Source organism: Manduca sexta, chromosome 15 (genome assembly GCF_014839805.1).
Source record: "Manduca sexta isolate Smith_Timp_Sample1 chromosome 15, JHU_Msex_v1.0, whole genome shotgun sequence".
NCBI lineage: Eukaryota > Metazoa > Arthropoda > Insecta > Lepidoptera > Sphingidae > Manduca > Manduca sexta.
In genome coordinates, this window is record NC_051129.1 from 12,543,780 (window position 1) to 12,565,308 (window position 21,529).

The 21,529-nt window shown below is 32.1% G+C and overlaps 1 protein-coding gene across 1 annotated transcript in view; it reads left to right on the top strand.

Moving 5' to 3' along the window:
• LOC115451476 (protein embryonic gonad-like) overlaps positions 1–21,529 on the top strand; it is a 137,310-nt gene that overhangs the window by 50,656 nt on the left and 65,125 nt on the right. Inside the window, exon 2 of the mRNA XM_037438972.1 lies at positions 15,862–15,939. Coding sequence (XP_037294869.1) covers positions 15,862–15,939 — 78 coding nt within the window. The remainder of the gene's footprint in view (positions 1–15,861; positions 15,940–21,529) is intronic.

Here is a 21,529-nt window from a genome sequence, read left to right on the forward strand (position 1 = left end):
TTGTTTATTTTGCACTTCGTACGACCTACAGCAATAAATATATCATTTTATTATCTTTAAAACTATATTTATTTTTGTTAGACCATAAAAATATTTGAGACTATTAATGGCAACAGATGGATATGAACTTCTTATCATATGACCATCAAAATTTACTAAAAAGTATTAGTTTTTTTTTATTGCAATATTGCCGATTTTATGTATTTTATGTGTACGCAAGACAGTGACTTTGTGACTTTTATATTAAAACGTATATATTAATTTAACAGTAATATAATACGTGTGGCAATTTATATATTTTTTAATTCTATTATAACCTCAATCTGGTTTATTGCGTGCGGAGTTGCAATCTATTTTTATATTGTGACACTTGTTCAGACGCATTTGAATATTTAAGTATATAGCGGTAAAAAATGTAGTAATAAATGAGTCTAATTCTATATTTAAATTCATAAGTTTTGCTATTAATTTATCATAAATATTACAGTAATATATTCTTAATTGATAAATATATTATGCTCCATATATAAATTTACCTTGGATGAATAATTTTGTGAAATTAAAACCACACAATTTAACAGTCCATACAAAAGATTTCAACGAGCACTCGTTTTTCACTCAAACCTATAAACTCTACACGAAATTAATTTTAAAACACAGATACAGTTTTCACCGCACGTAACAAGCGAGTGATCCAGTAATACGATGCCTCATTGATTCAGTAATATTTAAAAGGCTTATTCGCTTGTAATACTGTGTGTAATTACGTTTTGATAGGTCCCCGTCAGCCGAGGCGTGGTAATATCCAGCTGTCAACGCTTTCCCTTGTAACTTCGGTATTCGAACTTTAATTTGTACAAGCCCTTTTTTGTTTGTAATTGTTTTATTTTTTGGGCTGGTTGATTTTTCTTTGGTGGTCAGGTATTGAGGTCGTCTAATTTATCAATGCTAACGTTGTGGGGTTGTTAATAGTGTTGTAAATTGCCGTTTTTATTTTTTTTTTACTAAAAAAAAATATGTCATATATATGACATATTTATAATAATATTATAATGATAAAAATATTAGATATTTTTTTTTGTTTATATTCAAAAAACTGAATAAAAAATATTTATGCCTCATAAATAATAATAACAACCATTTCACATTAAACCTGCAACCAAATTACACCAAACCAAAATACTTAAGAATACCCATAATTTCACACGGCCTTATCAACTTAATTTGATAATAAAAAAGCGAAGCTTCGAAACCACGCGTTCATCAACAATTTATAGCCATGCGTCGACGCGAATTGCATCTAGGTATTGGGTCAAGCGCAGAACGGCGTTTTTTAAGCCGACGAGATTTACTATATTAGCTCTGAGGTATTTAAATTAACATATGCTATGGCGATGAGCGACTTTTAATTGTTGACTTAATTGATCGCGTGTTTATGCATTCGTTTTGTTAGTATTTTTATATACATAAAAAGCCACGTCTTTGGAAGTTTTTTTTTTATTATAAATTTACAAGTGCTAAAAATATTAGTGCAAAAAATGTTGACAAATTTTCATATAAAAAATACTTTAAAGTTTAAATTATTTTGTTGCCAATTATTATATTTTTTTGTATCGAATCGTCCGTCTGCGTTTAGCCTAAATGCTGATGAAATGTTTTAATTATCCGTACCTGGTATTTAGCTGAGAGAAGCTCACCCACTTACATGGAATAACCGGATTAGAGATAATTAATGTACGTTATCATTTATCGATAATTCGATATAAATGTTTATTTTGTCTGCACTATTTCCTGTTTTTAAAAATAGCTCAGTTTTTGCAATGTTGAAACATCGTAGTGTTTGAGACGTTTTAATGTTTTTTTATGAACTGCAATTATACCTTTTTATATTTATGGGCATAGCAAAGTGATTACACTACACAATTAAAAACGGAGTGAGCTCCAGATGGAGTATCGAATTATGAGAGATGTTTATTTCTCGTTACTCGCAACAATTGTGCCGGCATGTCCGGAATTGGATATACACAGGCTGATTCCGGAACACGTCACCACGTGGGACACACAAGCCTTACACCTTTTGTTCGGTGGTCAAACAAAAATAACAGGAAAAGTACCTTAAACATATACATATTATGTATGTTCGTTTATTTATAAGCTAAAAATCTTAATCGTAATGATTATGAGTTCATATTTTAAAATATTTCTAAGAACAAAGAGAAGTCATTTTATTTACACATACAATCTTTACCAATCTTTCTATTTCACTACTTTAAAGTTCTATATGACAGGATTTTAAATGGTTGTCCAAAGCGACTATGGCACCATCTGTTCTAACTTGTTAAAGTACATAACTCTTCTAAGACGTTAGCGTCTGAAATATGAAGTTAGGACCTCTAACTGAATGTAATAAGTTATTTATATTTATTCACCCAAAATAGGTATGAGTAGAATACTTAGCATGTTGCTCAAATGATGTTTAATATGTAAGTAAAAACCTTTGTTCTAAAAATAATATCGATTTTGATATAACGTACTCAAATAGAAGAATAAAGTTATATTATTAACTTCAAATGTTAATATAGTTTTATATAGCTATTTATTTTATTTTTGTTTACAAAATTAAAAAATTGGCGATATATAAAACATATGAATTAAGTCTAACAATACATTAACAAACTACTTTTTTAAAAATAAAACCATATTATTTTAAAGTTGAATCTAATTTGAATGTAGACAAAAAAACCGGTCTGATCCAGTTGTCAAACAATACAAATTATAATGTCAACTCTTCTGACATTATTAAGACAATAGTTGTCGTAATATATTTTTTGCGGTGTCAAATTACTCGCGCTATTGAAAGTGAATCTAACAAACCAATCTAGGCTATGTTCATAATTTTAATATTATTCTGCTGTCATGTCGTTGAGATTCTTAGCCGAGGAAACATGATCTTTTATTTTTAGTTGTTATGTTAAGATGTGTATTTTATTTAAATAAAAATATTTTGCGGATTCTATCGCGGTTTGTGATATAATTGTCTCCCGACGCTTCGAAGTCTGCTGCCTGCGTGGTCACGGGGCCGTCTGAGGTGTTGGTCATCCGAAAAGTCAAAGTTACCATATGTATCTACATTATACAATTATGCAAAATAGTTTTAATTTAATGTCTAATATTCACGTTCACATAAGAATTCATAATGCGTATTTCAATTTAAAATGTTATTTATTTTAACAAGTATATATTCAGAAACACCTTTGGTAGCAATGTGTGTGTCTACGTTTTTTTATTATAACCTTGTTACAGCTGAGATTAAGACAGAAATGTAAAACTTAATAATCATATTTTTCTTTAATAATTAATTTATAACAAATATAATAAATCCACAGATAGGTTAGAAATTACACAATATTTTTTAACATAATTTAAAAAAGTCTCTATAAATAAGTCACGAAGAAAAGACACATTTTACTATAGCAAAAATTTAACTGATATATCTTTCCTGTAGATATTTGCCTTCATCACAATCGATCGATTAAAAAAAGGTTATGACAGAGAATAATTCGAGCCATAATTTCCTGTGATATTACACATGATTTATTTATTGGTGCACTATTAAACTGTCTGACAACGTAAATCATACCTTTATGGAAACAATTATAGATAGCTATCGTTTAATACACAATTTATTTACTTCATAATGAATAAAAAATCGTTGCCATGTATTTTAATCGAAAGGGCAACACCGATTTTTTTAATTACCTATATTTGAAACCGTTGATTGAGACGTCACCGGTTCGATGCTCGGTGGAGGTAAAATTAAAATGCAGTTATGGTAATTTAAATTTTTGCCATAAAATACTTTTAAAGGAAACAACGAGATGTTAATTGTGATCACATGAAGATACGGTGTAAATACGGTTTTAAACTTAAGGTATCTTGACTTGTTCAGTAGCCGATGTCCTCTGATAGATTTTATTGCTCTATCAGCCAATCAATCTAAAATAACAACTTCCGTGAAGAAACCGGAAGGTTGCAATTTAATCCAAAAGAAAAAATCGTTATTAGTTACTATTGCCTCTTAGTTTTATAAGAACTTCTTACGTCCAAAAATATAGCAATATAAATGCTCTAATTAATTGGTAAATATAATTTGATAAGATGGAGTAAATTCTTACTCTCTTATCTATGTATGGCAAAATATTGCTAACTGGCAATGGAAATTACTATAGATTCAGAATCGTAATATTGTCCTGCGCACAAGATGTATATCTTGTAAATAAAATGACGTCATGCTGGTTAACATATAGATCTATTATTTATGGATAGAAGGACTCTCGACCATTGTACAAACGATTTGTCTATATCATCATTTATTTGTCAATTAGACATAAATGTATCCACATTATGCTCAGTAATAATTTTACCCAGACAGCAATGCTATTTTCTAAGTAAAAAAAGGTAAAAAGCGCATGAAAAGCATTCCTTTACATAAAATCGTTGGTATAAAAACGAACAGAACCACATGCATAGTAATATACTCTGATTCCATTGCAGGCACAGACAGAATTCAATTTGCTATAGAAGAACGTTGGTACACATTTTTAGTAAATGCAATTAGTATTACCATTTATAGGGTCATTGTAAATCTTGTGCTGGGATGGGAAATTTTATCGATATATCGAAGGTTTTGGTATAAAAGGGTGATATAGTTTTTATACTATTTTATATTGATATTTAATGGCGAAAATTTTAAAATAAAATGTTGACCTATGATTATTGAATAATCTACAGTCACTGAATAGTAAGCTGAGATTACAGTTTGAAAACAAATAAGATGAAGTAAATTATTTTTTAGTCTTTTATTCGGAAGGTGATTGGGATTTATTTTATTTGTGTTAACATAAAATTCTGAGATTATAATAACTTTTCTCATCAATAATATATGCCGTAATAGCGAAGATTATTTTACAGATGCTAAATAACGTTACTCTTATTCCCTACCTTTTCTATTAACGCAACAATGAATTCGGTTTAACCAGGCTTTCGGCTTAACGAGGCTAATAAATCATGAATAAATACTATATAAAGCATTTACCTTTTTGGAATCCGCCGGTATAAGTTATGCAGTATGTCAAGCTGTAGACATATTGTCGCGAGCTTTATCGATTGATTGACGGTATGTGTTAGCCCGAGTTTTTGCCATATGTGTATCAATAAAAACTGACGGATTGTAAGGGCGGCCGCACGCTGTGCGACCTGACATTGCGTGTTACGAACTTTATAATTTATTAGGTGTTGATAATCTTGTTTTGTATAATGTGGTAGTTGTACGTCTTAGCGTATAAATAGGTGCTAGCAGCAAAACTGTTGAATTTAAACACGGATGAAGATGTATATACATGGTGTTGGATGTAAGAGTCATTTTGGTTTAACATAAAATGAAATTCCGACTACGAATGTTGCGATGAAAATATATAATTATTAATTTGCAATGAGCGTGTATGTATGTAGTTTTGATATATATATGTCTTTTAGAATACTACTTAAAAATGAAATGACAAGTGGAATGATATGCGCTTTAAAACACCTTGATTTCTAAAGAAGTATATGGAAAATCTCTTAATAGAGACTACAATGTTTTTTTGATTGGAATACAACGGTGCTTGTAAACTTCTATTTGTCAGGAAATAGGACAAATTATATATAAAATTTATATAACTTAAGGCCTAAAATGCAATACCATAAGATATAAATGAATAATGTTAATCTCCCTCGCGTAAAATAAATGTAGAAGCTAAAATAAAATAAATATCACTTAAGCTATCAAGGGTTTCATTAAAATCTCATAGCATCCCAGTAATCGTAACTCATTAGCCAGCCTTATCCTAAATGTATTTTTAATATCCCACTAAACAAGCAAACCTTACTACGGGTTCTCGATACCATTTCGGGAGAGTTGCGTTAGAAATGTCGAACACAATTCGAATTTGGAATAACTTATGAACTGTTCGTTATATGGCCGCATAGAACAAGAAACGTATGTTAACAAATTACTGGCAGTAAAATACGGAATGAAAAATAAAAACTTTGTAATGTATTTATCGACATTAAAGTGATGTTTCTTGAAATTTATACTGGGATAGAGTTGTTGGAAATATTTAATGTTGTTTATTTGAAATTATTGCGACTGAATCGATATTTATTACTGATAAGATAAAATGGGTTTTTGTTTATGACATAAAACTACACGACTCTATTGAATCATTAAGTAAACTTTGTTAGAGAATAAAGATACTATTTTTAGATTATTTTGGAGAAATTTCGATAGAATATTTTAAAATTCGAGTATGAACTTAAACACATCTTCATATCCCTTGGAGTGATGACACAGGAACAAGATATGAACCCTCAGTTTTATGGACTTATTTCCGTCCCAAAATATGATAGATGACGATCCTAACGCCAAATACCCTACTATTTATCAAAATATAATATACATTATTGGCAGCCTGTTGACAACTCTAGGCATCATTCACCCACAATTACCACGTCCACATCCTGCAGGCAAACGTGAAGCTAACATATACAAACTTTCGCCACATTGAAAACAATGACCGAAATTCCCACCCTTAACTGCGTCCCATTAATTCGAGCTCGAATAATTCGTTTTGTGTTATCGAAAATCACCATTTAATCCACTTAATGACTGCACCACGTTCTTGCCAAATACGTGCGTGGTAGCCGCTTATCTCTGTATCGACACGCCCAACGAAAAATTACTACGGCAGTAGTGATTGTAATTCGGTGCGAGTTTGTGACAGGTGGTACGGGATCTAGTTTATTCGAAATTGGAATTGCGTTGAATTTTTCGTGATTTTAAAAGATTAAAATTTAAAAGATTTATGAATTTTATAGGGATAGGTAGAAATGCATATAAAAATGCTTAATTAGTTAGTTTTTATGTCAAATTAAGATACTTAAGTAATCATTACTAATTATTTTCTGACACAAAATTTACAGATCAAAGTATATGAGACAATATTAAAAAATACCCGAAAATATATACACAGGTATAACTAGTTCCGCCTGAAAGTATTTCAAAAATGCTCTACCATTAAATATATATCAAATATTTTTCCCAATACAATCTTAAGCTTCAAATCAATCAAACATAGCTACAAACATTTTTAAACGCAATTTACACAAGTGTGCAAGAGTCGTTAAATTCACCCGGAGGTATGTCAACGCACTGTCTAAAACAATATGCAATTTAAAGTCATGAAAGATGCGCGTTGTGGGTGCAGTAAACGGGCTGCGGTGCGAGTGGCGAACTTTACGCTTATTACTTTAAAATACAAATTTGCTATTGAAAAACCAATATAGTAAAGATCACAATAATTATATTTGTTGTTAGCAATTATGCTATTGCTAATAAGCTATGTAGTCGTAGAATGCAGCTGAGATCTCATCATCATCATCAGCCACATAAGATCCACTGCTTTGTGATGTTGCTAATGAGCTCCTTTTATATATAGTCGTAGAATGCAGCAAAGACGCCTCATCATCATCATCAGCCACATAAAGTCCACTGTTGAACATAGGCCCCCCCTAAAGATTTCCAGGCGGACCTGTCAAAAGTGGCTTGCATCCAGAATGTTCCTACGACCTTTATCAAGTCGTCTGTCCTCCTGGGATGCCTTTTCCACCTATAATGTACCGCAACGTAGATTTAATTCTAAATAGAAACGTGTTATCATCTTTCAAGTTAAAATACAATATCTATGCTTAGTAAAGAGTCAGTCCAACATAGACTCCAAACAAATATTCACATATCTTACAAAATATTTGCGATAATGCGTAATACGCCGCGCCTCCCTTCACAGGCATATTCAAATATAACAAATCGTCAATCATTCCTGTCAAATTAGCATACATATAAATAAATAAATCAATCGCTACAACCAGTAAATTGCACCAATCATTCACACGTCCAACAAAAATGGCAACCGAATGGCAACACAACGGAACGCGTCCTCTATTTTAAACGTATACGCGCACGTATAAGGTAATCGAGGCTAAACTTGGCCGCGGACTAGCGATATCCCTCCACTTTGCATGTCGCCGATGGATTTACAATTGTTCTCGGCCAACGCGGTTAAGGTAACTATCGCACGTTGTCAACGGGGACTGATTGAGGAGTACTTGTTGTTCGGATGTTAAGGCAAGTTCCCACATTACGTAGGGATTGCGTTAAATTCCTTTGAGATCGTGGATTGGATTCCGTCTACGCGTCTTGGACTTCCGGGTTTTGGTAGTCACTCTGTAAGGTTTTCGTAATTGAGATACGGATTTAAGTGTTGAATTTGACTGAAATCTAATTTAACACTTTTTTAAATGGACGTTTAACACTTCATTTGTAGAGTCAAAAATGTCTTGGATAGGATTCCTTAATTGTTAATATAGTCTAACTCCTTCGGACGAGGAATTTGTTCGGTATGGCGATAAATTCGCTCTTTATCACATCACAGACGGGATGAAACTCCGCGAAGTATAAATGCCCTAGTTACGTCTCTACACTAAGAAAAATAAGGTGCAAGGTAAATAGAATCTTTACCCAATATCATCGTGTGGTGGGTATCATAAACTAAATTTAATTTTCTAAACACCTAATCTCGAACACGTGCGAATAACGAAATAAAATTTAAACCCAGGATCTCTATCTCCAGAGCTTACCCACAGCACCACAGAGGCCGAATGAGATCATATGAACTTGCAGTTGAACCTTATTTTTGCAACGTCATTTGCTACGAGTCAAAATTTTTGACAAGATATGTTTACAAGGTATTGATTGCAATGTTATAAAAATATGATGTATTTTATTTGCGATTTAAATGATGACTGATATTTTTTGAGAAAAAAATTACATGATACACGGTTAAGCAATTCAGTGTAGCAAAAATTTTAACTAAATTTACTAAAAACCATATTTATGCATATTATAAAATATGCAGCATAGCCTAGTTGGGTGTGGAACAGACTGCCAAGACGAATGTCCGCAGGTTCAAATCCCAAGGGCACACACATCTGACTTTTCTAAAATCATGTGTGTATTCTTTGTGAATTATCGTTCGCTTTAACGGTGAAGGAAAACATCGTGAGGAAACCTGCACATCTGAGAAGTTGTCTATCGGAATTTCGAAGGTGTGTGAAGTCTACCAATCCGCACTAGGCCAGCGTGGTGGACTAAGGCCTAATCCCTCTCAGTAGTAGAGCAGGCCTGTGCTCAGCAGTGGGCAAGTATATAATACAGGGTTGATATTATATTATATATATAAAATATGCATTTATATTTCAAGAAAGTAAATAAAGCGTTCGTCGCACACTAAATGTTCTTTTTATTCCATGTGATAATACACCAACTATATCCAACATTATAAAACATCTCACGTGTAATAAACCAAAATGACTTTAACAGGAAACTACACGCAGGACTCAAATCAGAATCAAATCCAAGCTAATTATCACAATTAACAAAACATACATCCCATTGATCGTCTTCCGGGAACTTGGACTTACTGATGCAAATTAGTTCTTTGCAGAGCCGAGACAAAATCGTTTTGTATAGCCTTCATTACTGTACAAAACATTTAATTAATTCAATAAATCACCTGACCATCCATACTAATAAAAAAACTGAAGTTACTCTGTGTGATAAATGATTAAAACGTAACAAATTTAAAAGAAAATTCATTCAAACTGAGCTTAAACTCTAAGGAAAGACACAAAATTATTTAAAAATCTTTTGTCATAAATCGGATTCCACGCAGTCAAAGCCGCAAGCAAATTTAGTATTTAAATATCCGCATTAATCAAGGTATAAAGAACTTTATTTACTTGTAAACAACACAGATACAATCTGATTGATACACACAATTTGTTAGCGAAAATACAGTATCTGTGCCAGATAATACCACAACTTTTAGTCATGAACCAAAAATTACTTAATTAAACCAACCAGATAAAATTATAAAGATTGCAACCCAAATTCGACTTTGATATATCATTCATATGAATGTAAAAGGAGAGATGGCCGGTCGAGATAACATCGGAACGATTTATACACGCTGCGCCGTCAGCGTGTCGATCCCGGACAAATTAACGACGGAATTGTTCGATACCTTTACACGATGATCATTTCCTATAACAAAAAAACTGAAGATTTGTGATAATTTTGTCTTAAAGGAAAATAAGAATTTGTTACTCAATTTTGATTATATTTATCACACAGATGTTTTAAGACCTGAATGTTATGTTAGTGGTAGGATATATTTTATATCCGCCTGGATAGCGACCACCGTACACTAGTGAAAAACACGTCATAGTGGCCCACGTTTATGTGTCCCATTCCGGGATGAGCTTGTGTATCCGGATCTAACAGGCTGGTATAATTGTGTCGACTGTCGAGGGGTAATCATCTCTCGTCAGTCGATATTCTATTGGACCATACTCCAGTTACCATCAGGAGCGGTGAGGTCACTTTTCTATGCATATAAAAAAAAACCTAATATTATTGTATGTATGTGTATGTATTTTTAATTTCAGAAGATCTCGTTTCGATCAATCCTAAAATTTTTACATTAAAAAGCATATAAAATATTCTATCTCAAAACTCAATCGTCATTCAATCATCAAACAAGAGAAATCAATTAGCCGTCCAATGACTCCGTTAAGGTAAAGTCATCGATTCATTAGGTGGAAATCGTCAGTGTCAGTGTATGAGCGTTCGTGATTATTCAGCGCCGAATCCATTACAGCGCGCTGTTGTTTGCAGCGAGCCTACATGTCGCGTTAGGGTTGCTACTTAGACATTTGTTTACTTTGTATCCATTTCGCGCTACACAGCTCTAAATAATATTAAAAAATAAAGCTTAATTCGCTGTAGGATAACTAGAATTATACATATTAAAATCGAGCACTATGACAGCCCTAGATGACATAATATTCAAATCGAAAATCCATACAGATATTTGTTATAAATAACAATTGTATGCCCTAGCAAATTTAAAAATTTCTAGTTGTTGCGATGAGCTTATGAAGACTATGTTTCAATAGTAACATTTAATGTTATAAGAAAGAGTAGGAAAGTTGCTATTGCTTATCGATATAGCTGATATGGTTATCTGAATTCTTAAATTAAAATTCGAAATTTAAAAGGAGTAATATTTATGAAACGATCAATGCGGCAACCATGTAGTTGATTATAAGAAAACTCACATTGCAAATCATATTTTTTTTATCAAAATAACCACTAAAATCCATTTAATCTTATCTAACATCATTCGTATCACACTACCTTTACATTTCAATATAAAATTGTCACAAGTCAGAACACGATTTACAATCTTAATGCGGTTACTGGCAACCCTAATTGGAAGCAACGAGGCGCACTCAATCCGTCATCGCCGTACCTTTGAGCGAATTGCCAAAAAAAGAAAAAATATATTCGGATATGTTAACAGTGGTCGGTCACGCCATCTCGTTAGTCTGGCAACATCGCAAGGTGTTATTATTGTACATTTATTTAATTTTTGCAAAACGGCAACACACGTTTTAACCGATTGGTGGAATCCGTTTAAATGTTTCAGAAAAATACACAATGATGACACGCGATCGGTGAGTTGACGGGTGACCGAGTTTGCAGATTATATATACGTTTTTATAGCGAAATGAGCACGTAAAGCAAATTGTGGTGAGTGATGACTAATGATAGGCGATGTAGGTACAATAGTTGTGCCTATTTATGTCACCAAAGAACATTCTGAAAGCCCTATTTAATCCGGTGTTAAGGATATAGGATATAGATATATGATTTTTCAAATCTGAGAAAAAGTACATCTGAGTAGCCCTAAATCATAATTTATGTCAGATATTATTGCAAATATTAAAGGTGATCCGCCCAGTGCTGGTATCCGTGTGGAAACTTCATAATAGCTTTAAAACATAATATCTATATCATAGGACGGACCTAAGTTCGGCCATCGGTGCATTTACTTTTCCCTAACTGTTCTATAGAGGATGGTTCGAGAGTTTATGCTTTAATTTTTTTTTAAATATGTCCATATCTACTAAGAGCAACTGAATCGTTGCGTCGAACCCAGATCCATATTTCGAGAAATCACTCTTCCTTATTGAGGTTGCGTGCAACAAAATTTCATTTCTTTTACAATAATCATAATTAAATACTTAAGCTTTTTGGATACGTATTTTTTAAATATCTAACTGAATACAAATTGCTCGCCTGTAGACGCAGCATCAGCAGCAAGCAGCATTAGCTTGTAAACCATAACATCAAGAACTGTGGAATACAGGGCATCAGAATAATCGTCATGATCATGAGACAGTAGCTATTGAATTTCATGCCTAAGAATTAATATCTACCATATCCTAAAATCTGACTGCCTCGGTGGCGTAGTTGTACTGTCTGCGCGGCATGGCAGCGCTCTGAGGTCTTGCGTTCGAATCCCGGGTCTTACTATAAGCCCATAGGCTCGCCCTCTATCACAACATGGGACGGAACACGCTTGGTGAAAAGTAGGTGCCCTGGTTGCGCCTCTGCGTACCCATTCGGGGATAAATGCATGATGTTGTGTGTGTGTGATATCCTTAAATCAAATATGTTCGCATAACTATTACAAACAGATAAACCAATAGACCCTACTTAAAATTTTCCCGGGCGACTTAAGACTTGCTCAGAAGTCCAATAAATTCAACATTACTGTCAGTACTCTATACCCTCTTCTAGTCAGATAAACTCGTAAAATGAAAGAGTACCCACACAGACGCATTTGCTAGACCTATATTTATAAGTAAGTTCTTCCTACGTCGAGCCAAACCGTAACACAAATCTAGAAACGATCAAAGCAATAGCAAATCAACACAACACTCCGTATTTCTAAGTGAAATGTCTTCGATATATTTTTGTCAACGCACTCGACACCCGTATAATTGAATAACTCAGTGTTTATGCAGCCGTGACAGTCTTGTTTACATTCTGTGCCCAATTTTGAATCACCACTCGAATCTCGAATCGTAGTGTCGAGCAAATAAACGGTTGCGTGCCGAGTGAGTTACTACGAGTCCTCGATGCATTGTCGATTTAATTTAATTTTTATTAATTCTTTGTTAAAGTTCAAAGTTATGTAAGAAGAATTTGATGAAATTTTAATTCGAAGAGGTTTCTTTATAAAGTTAACCGCTTAAAAAACCTTAGAAATAAAGTTTTAAATTAATATATAAATAGGCAAAATTATAGTTACAATATCAGATTATTGTTTATTACTACACGAGTGATGATTGTTTGTGCGTACTGAATAGTTAAAGTCCCTGCCAGTATAGATAATAATAATTTAAAGTAGGAAACACAGGTTTTATATTATTATGTAATACAAAAACAAGTTGATTTTGGGACAGTCTCGACTTAGCTACGAAACAAACAAAAAAAGACAGATGAGACAGAAAAAATTGTAACTATATTTCATAAAAACTGTTTATTTACGTAAATTTATTATGAGCATTAGTCTAATAAACATTGTAATATATATATATAAATCCACTTTGTATAATACATCGACTATTAGATTTCTATCAACAGTGTATACCGTATTTTCGAGAATCAATAGAGAGCCAATAGTACCTTAAATTTCTTAGTAAGTATGAAAGTTACAACACTTGGAATTTATTTGCTACACTTCTAAGGTTCATATTACATTGCACTTGTGATTTTTATAATATACTTTTCGAACGTATGAAGTGTTTTTATGATTACACTACGTTTGATACTAAAATGTGGTTTGCTTAATATCACTTGGTATTTGTATAGTAGAGTTTAATGACAAATAAATGTTTTAGAAAGGTGATATTACGATTCACAAAATATTGTTGAAAAAAGAATTGTACCAAGTTTCGTTAAAATCCGTCAAGTAGTTTCTATAACGGTTATACAGACAAACAGACAGACAAAAATTTTACTAATTGCATTTTTGGCATCAGTATCGATCCCTAATCACCCCCTGATAGTTATTTTGGAAATATATTCCATGTACAGAATTGACCTCTCTACAGATTTATTATAAGTATAGATTAGTGCGTCGTATATAAGAAGCTATAAATCGTTATATTATTTTAGGGTTTTTTGCATCGGGAAAGATCTAAACGCGTGCGAAGTCGTAACCAATGCTTAATAACTAGGTAACAAATATATGTTTACATTTAAAACAAAAAAATATAATGACCAAAATAAGAACAACTCGATATTAACTACGCGGTAAATATAAAAGAAAATGCACAAAAGCATGTTAATCAGAATAATTCGAAAACAACAATTATGTTCGTTAAATAATCTGACTGCAATAAATCGCATCAGATCGCTTCCTTGTGAAATGAAACAGTATCGATTTAATGTTAATGGATCAAGCAGGAAATTAAACAATGTGTCTCAATTACTCGCGGTATGAATATGATACCTCGGTCTGTTTAGTGCCCTTTTGATATTAATTTTACTTAATCCACTTTATTATCTTAATCATACATAATGATACTGATCATACTAGTTATACTTTTACATATTAATTATTAATGTAGCTTTTGGTTGTAAGGTCGACTGTGTGACTTTCACGACAAATTTTTGCTTGCAGCTGCACTCGCGTGAAAATGATTTTCTGTGATAAAAGTAGCCTATAGCCTATAGGAATTATATAGCTTTCTATTAGTGAAAAAAAATCAAAATCGATTGAGTACTTACTTCCTGAGATTAGCGCGTTTAAACAAACAAACTTTTCAGCTTTATATACAAGTATAGATTCAAATTTCCCTGCGCAATTTCCGTCATAATTGTGTCGACTGCCGAGGGTAATCTCTTGTCAGTCGACATTCTATAAGGCCCCATTCCACTTACCATCAGGTGCAGTAGAATCACTTTGGCCTGCCTGTATAAAAGCGTTCAATACATTATTTGTGTTAACTATCCTCATATTTTCACAACAAACAGATGCTTGTTATGTAGAGCAAGTTAAGTGCTCTCTTAATTGTAAGGCCATTGAAAAACACGTCTACAGTTAATGCAATAAAGTCTATCCAATTTGTCCGTAATTAATTTAGTATGATTAATGATAGCGTAGGTAAAGTAGCTCTCTTTTTGTAGGCACAGGAAAGTGATTATGAAGCCTAATGGAATGTATAGTATGTCCAAATAGAGTAGATGTAGAGGCTCTGACATTCAATAGTCCCCAGAATTTTGGTGACATGTCGTTGATTCAACATTACAAGGTCGTATGTTCATTTTTACTTATGCTGGACATACGAGGTTTGGAATATTTGTGATCGTAAAAATTGGAAAAGACAATAAGTCTTAGTCCTTTTGTTTATGTTTCAGGATTCTTATTTTTTTTATTGAAATAATGAGATATACAAACTCAATGTGTGAAAACGATATAACATAGAACTTTTTAATAGTGAGTCACCGATTTGTTATTGGGTATATTTCGACTGAACTTCTACGTGCCTTGCTACGATTTTCGGCAACTGTTTAACGTGTATGAAATGCTCTCGGGTTTGTTGTTGTATCAGTTCCGTTATTATCAAATAAAACTTTCAAAAAAGAAACTTCAATTTTACAGCTACATATTAGTAAAATAATTTCTAAACTCTGAAATTCCGAACGCCTAATTTTTTGGCAAATATTCGCAAATCTATATAGTGACTTAAAAGATTTTTCCCGGAAAAGAAAATTGAACAAGCCAAAATAGTATTTATAACTTATGTTTCTGTTCATTTTATGTTAATCATTGTTGTCTTTTTTCTCAGATGAACCAACAATGCAAAGTCTGCGGGGAGCCGGCGGCAGGCTTCCACTTCGGCGCCTTTACTTGCGAGGGTTGCAAGGTAGGTCAAACTCAAATCAGTTTATATTTTAATTTATGAAAAATTACCGTATACTTTTTATAAGTCTTATATCTAATGATATAAAGTATGATACAGCAATTTCGTAATTAATTAATGTAAATAAAGTTTTGACTCATTTAGTAAAAGCTACTCTTAGTCAAAGGCGGTAAAATAACATACGTTATATCTGAACAAAATTTGGGGACTCCAAAAGATAAAATGACTCATCCAATCATTATCAAATAATTGCAACTTAATTCATAAATTATTACGTATTTGTACCATGTGTCATGCAAAACCTACTCAAACCCACTAGGTAATCCAAGGACAAGTTTTAAGTCCTCAAATATCGGGGTCAGTGAAGGTGGACGCACCAATTTAGTCCCAAATGACATAATCATTATTATTATAATATAATGCTATCCGGTGAATGATTAATGATTGTTGTATGCAGTTTTATTACGTGTACGACGCATGGACATTGGCATTGCTATTGCTTTCGCTGATCGAGTTTGCTCTATATTTGTGATTCGAAATTCAAAAAATATATATTTCAATGTTATTATGTTCAATATATAAGAATGATATTATTCAATATAGGAATGATATTATAAAGTTATTTAATATTACGTTACTTTAAAACAGTTCTTGCCCCAAAAAATAAATAATTTTGCTTTAAAGTTATGAAATAAAGTACATTTTTTTACGTTTAAGATGAATACATTATTACAAGTAATATCTTTCTTCACGCCGAAATGGCATAAGAAATTCTGCACCTGAAACATAGGTTTAAATATTATATTGAATAAAAATATGTTCATGATGGATAAAATAATTTTTCAAAATTATTTTTCCATCTCGCGTGATTTCCATCTTTAATCAGCGTTCAATCATGTTAAATATTTGCCAATTGAGCTCCCTAAAAGGGAAATTATTATAAAATTAGGTACAGACATATTAGAAATTAACTGACACAGAAAGATAATAAAAATAACCTATTTCATACGTATAATTCCAATGTGTAATTTAGAAATAGCTTTTGTTTTGACGTTATAAACACTTATTTTTTTATTAATAGCTGTAGTGTACCCATAATTAATTAAAAAAACAAAACAAACACATTGAATAATTTCAACCCTAATACAACACAATACAACAAAGAATGTATCCTATCAAAATAATAAACACAAAAAGCGGTTTGTATACGTAATAAAGTCGCGAGGAGCGGGCGACAGGCCGGCAACCCGTCGGCAAATTGTCGCTGCCGCGTCGCACCGCATGCAATTTGCTACTCGGAATCAATTTGTGACGTTTTTGTCGCCGGCTAATGTCGCTCGATTCAATTTTCTGTGCGCCGCCCGCGCAGGGCTGCCACGCCTATTAATGACGTTTTTTAATGTTTACAGTGATATTGTTTGTGGAATGAGTGTGTGAGTTTTAAGGTCTGTTGAATTTATTAAATAGGATTCCCTAACCTTGCTAACTTAACGGTCACCAATTTTAGGTTATATTTCACTTATTATAGTATCAGTTAAATTGAATATATTTTTATATATTAATGTCTTTAATGTATACAAAACTTTTATTTTATTTCTGACGTACAACTGGGTCTTTTGATTCGTCATTATAAATAAATTCTGGAAAAAAAATTCAATGATCTTTATCATTATTCACTATTTTAATATTGTTATTATTATTACATGTACTATCAAAGAAGCATGATGATATGTTTTATAATCACTCCCTTATTAAATCTGACATCCGCAAATTAGACATTAAAACATAATGAGCCACGTGACAACCCTAAATTCATAAGAGTAGCAATATTTCGTCCCTTCACAGCCGTCCAATGGAACGTGTAAAGAAACGAAATTCAGTTCTGATTACGACATTTTTTTCAACAATTCACAATAATTAATTTAATTTCATCTCACTTTATTACGTTTACAGTTTCGCATTTCACATCCTAAATGTCACAGGCCACTGACAGAATCGACTTTCCAACCCACTTTTTCATCCGTAATGTCCTAGATATAAAGATTATAATCCGCGAGACACTACATTGCATACTTTATCCCGTGTTGCCCGACTTTTTTAATCTAGTTATTATATGATAAATTCTGTTACACGACGATATTAATATGATAAATATAATTTGAGTAAAAGTAAATTACATGCATATTTGAAAAATCCATATAATACAAATTTACAGGAAATATGTGCCGACTAGTAAAAATTATTTTTGCTGGGAGAAAAATTATAACGACTGACAGATTAATTATAACGCAATACGTTCTTTTATCTCTACTGTAATAAAATCATTGATATAAAACTATTTTATGAATTTTATAGCGGTATTTTATATCTTAATTTTCTCCCGACGTTTTGAAGACTTTGTGGCCTTATGGTTACTAGGTATAAAATCACTCCTTATCAGATCGTAGGGAGAATATAACGTCCAACTACCATTTCACCTATAACTTCATCAATAGACAAATACACAAGCTTCATCCATCCATACTTATGACCTTTACCTAAGATTTAACCGACCTGATCCGTATATGGAAATCAATATATTACACCAAATTTACCAGTAAAATATGGCTCGTACACACCAATTACAGCCCTCCTGTGGGGAAGCGGAGGCCGTATGTCACCCAAGCATCGACATAATTATATTTTTCCTTATGTCGTAAATTATAAATGGTGTACAATAATAAATCGTCCAATATATCAGAGTTAACAAAGTGGTTATTAATGTGGTAAAGAGGCGCTGCCGTTTCTTTTAAGTCTAGGAGCTTGCACGAAAGGAATTATGTCGTATAATTTAAAGCATTTAATTTGATTAAAAGTGAAGGTTTGAAATGCCCTTTGAAGTGTGTTTTTAACATCTTAAATTGCATTGAAATACAGTCTAATAAAATTGAACAATGAGTGATAAGGAATCCCTCAACCTCGAGAAATAAGCTAAGACACATTAGTATGTGATTTGTTTTGTGCTAAGGAATATAGTCAATAAAGGCATAATAGTGCAATACAGTCTAAATAACTTCGGATATCAAGAGTTAGGTCATCCCTAATTTTCGAGAAATAAAATAATCTCCCTAGTTGTTGAACACATTAGTATGTAATTTGTTGGAAAAAGCCACTATTCGGATTTTTAACCATGTATTGTTGACTGATGTCAATAGCATACAAATATTATCCTGGGTCTGGATGAAAATCAGCGTCAAACGCTTGCTGTTTGGCTTATGCTGAGCCAGATCCTATTGGCACTGTTGTGGTGGGACATATACCATACACATATAAAATCCTTCTAAACTGTATTTTCTTTTTGTTTTTTTTTTTTCCTTTTTTATATAAATTTTAATATTAAGTTTTATTACTTATTTATGTTTACCGCCCAATTTGTGGCGAATAAATGTTTTTTTCTTTCTTTCTTTTTATCCTTACTTATTTTAAAACAAAATCCCCAACACGTTTACCTTTCAGTTTGAACGCTGTATGCTCAGAACTATCGAATGGATTTCTATTAAACTTTATCAAGACAGTTCCAGAAACTACGAAGGACATGGGTTATTTTTTATCCCGGGAAAGTATATTGCTGGACAATTTCAAAGAAAATTCTTTCATGCAGATAAAGCCATTATCAAAAGCTAGTATCATATAAAGCTCATGACCATCACCAGCTTATAATAAGATCCTGCCCTCGAATTCCTATGTGGATTATATAGAAGATTGCATGCCAAGCAACAATGTTAATTACCGGAAAAGTTTTGAAAAACATTAATAAGTCATGAGTATAATGTATGACATACGCATCATACATACATTATACAGCAAACATGATCATCCCATGTCAAGGGTTAATGTATGCATGTTCATATCTTCCTCATTCCACAATATGAAAAGGAAAAAAATTAACTATACCCGTTCATAGCAAATTATTATACTGAAATAAAACAGCTACTTCGCCCTGACTACGATAAGTACAATATAATATAATAAAATACAAATGATCTTTATTGTAAACATTGTTAAATAGAAATACACAAAAAAGATTAATACATTTTCTAAGTATTGAGTTTTTACAACAGGCATCCCTTAAATATTTGTAATTATACAAATATTTGTCTTCACGTAAAGAGATCAAAGTCAAAACGTTTTGTATGGTTAAAAAATTCTTAATTTTTATTCCAAACCGTAGTTATATCTTGTAAATTAAGCATTTTTTTTTTGTAAATCATGATATCACACTACATTATTTCTTTGTTTTAAAATTGTAATTACATAATGTATACTATATCTCTACGTTCCACGATAACAACATTTTGAATGCTTAAATACTATGTTGTACATATAAAATATTAATTCTAAATTAATATAACATTAACATAAAGTAAAAACTAAAATTGCCAACTGTTCGCCTACACAAAACTATATGAGACAAAATGTAAATTTATTGTGGATCATAGACATAATAAAACGTAATTATCTGACGTGAAGCTATAAATCACTGGATTATTATAAGTCATTGAAAACACTGTCATCAGCGTTGTAACTAGCGCGGCTTTTTGTTGTAATTAAGTGGCTTTCGTATGCCGAAGCCGTTAGTCTAATGGTGATAGCTTATATTGTCTCGATACTGCTGAAAGCTTTGTGGGGTTAATTAGATTTGGATCATAGGTATTTATCGGTTAGGATGAATATTATCATGCAAAACACGCCTGATATATTAAAAATGAGTGTTAAAAACATGAACAAAAAATTTAAAATGTTTTGTCCTATTTTTTACATAACAATAAGATCGACAATTTTATATTTAAACGTTATATGACGTTTAATTTGAAATTATAAAAGTATAACAGTTATCGAAATCCTAGTGGGATCATATATATTAATATTTATGGCAATTATTTTTGAGTGTTACGGGAAAATAATTGACAAAATAGGATTTTCCTTAATTTTAGGGTTTTTGGCTACACAATAACCCGCTTTGGTGTTTACAAACGTGTACATAACAAAACCAGTAATACACAAAATCCATTGTGAATAAAGGTATAAAATGTATATAAAACATTTCTATATGAATTTAAATAAAAGTTTTTACGTGTCAGAAAGCGGGGTATTATCGATAAAACCTATCTACACAATATCCATATTAATTGGGTAATAAAGTTGACACGACGTCATGAGACGTTATGACGTCCAGACACGTCGTCCATAAATAACGTATATAGGCGTTCTTCTACTCAATTATAGAAATTAAGACAAGGTCATAATCGTTTGGAAAACGTAGAGGGTGAGTTTAGTTATCACGCGGTAACCATAAAAGATCAAATTTACTAACATATCGTAGATCTTTGATTAGAATATTAACATAATTAAGTATTTATTCAAATTATGTTAAGACAAACACGGTTCCGTAGCGCGTGGGCACGCCTTATGAATCTTAATATGTTCTATGGAGTTCCATTTTATGTATGATTAATATTGGATACTTGGTTAATGGGATAAAATATATCGAGTCTTGAGACCATAAGAGGATGATTGTGGTTCAACCTGTTGATATAACTTTTATATATGGTTA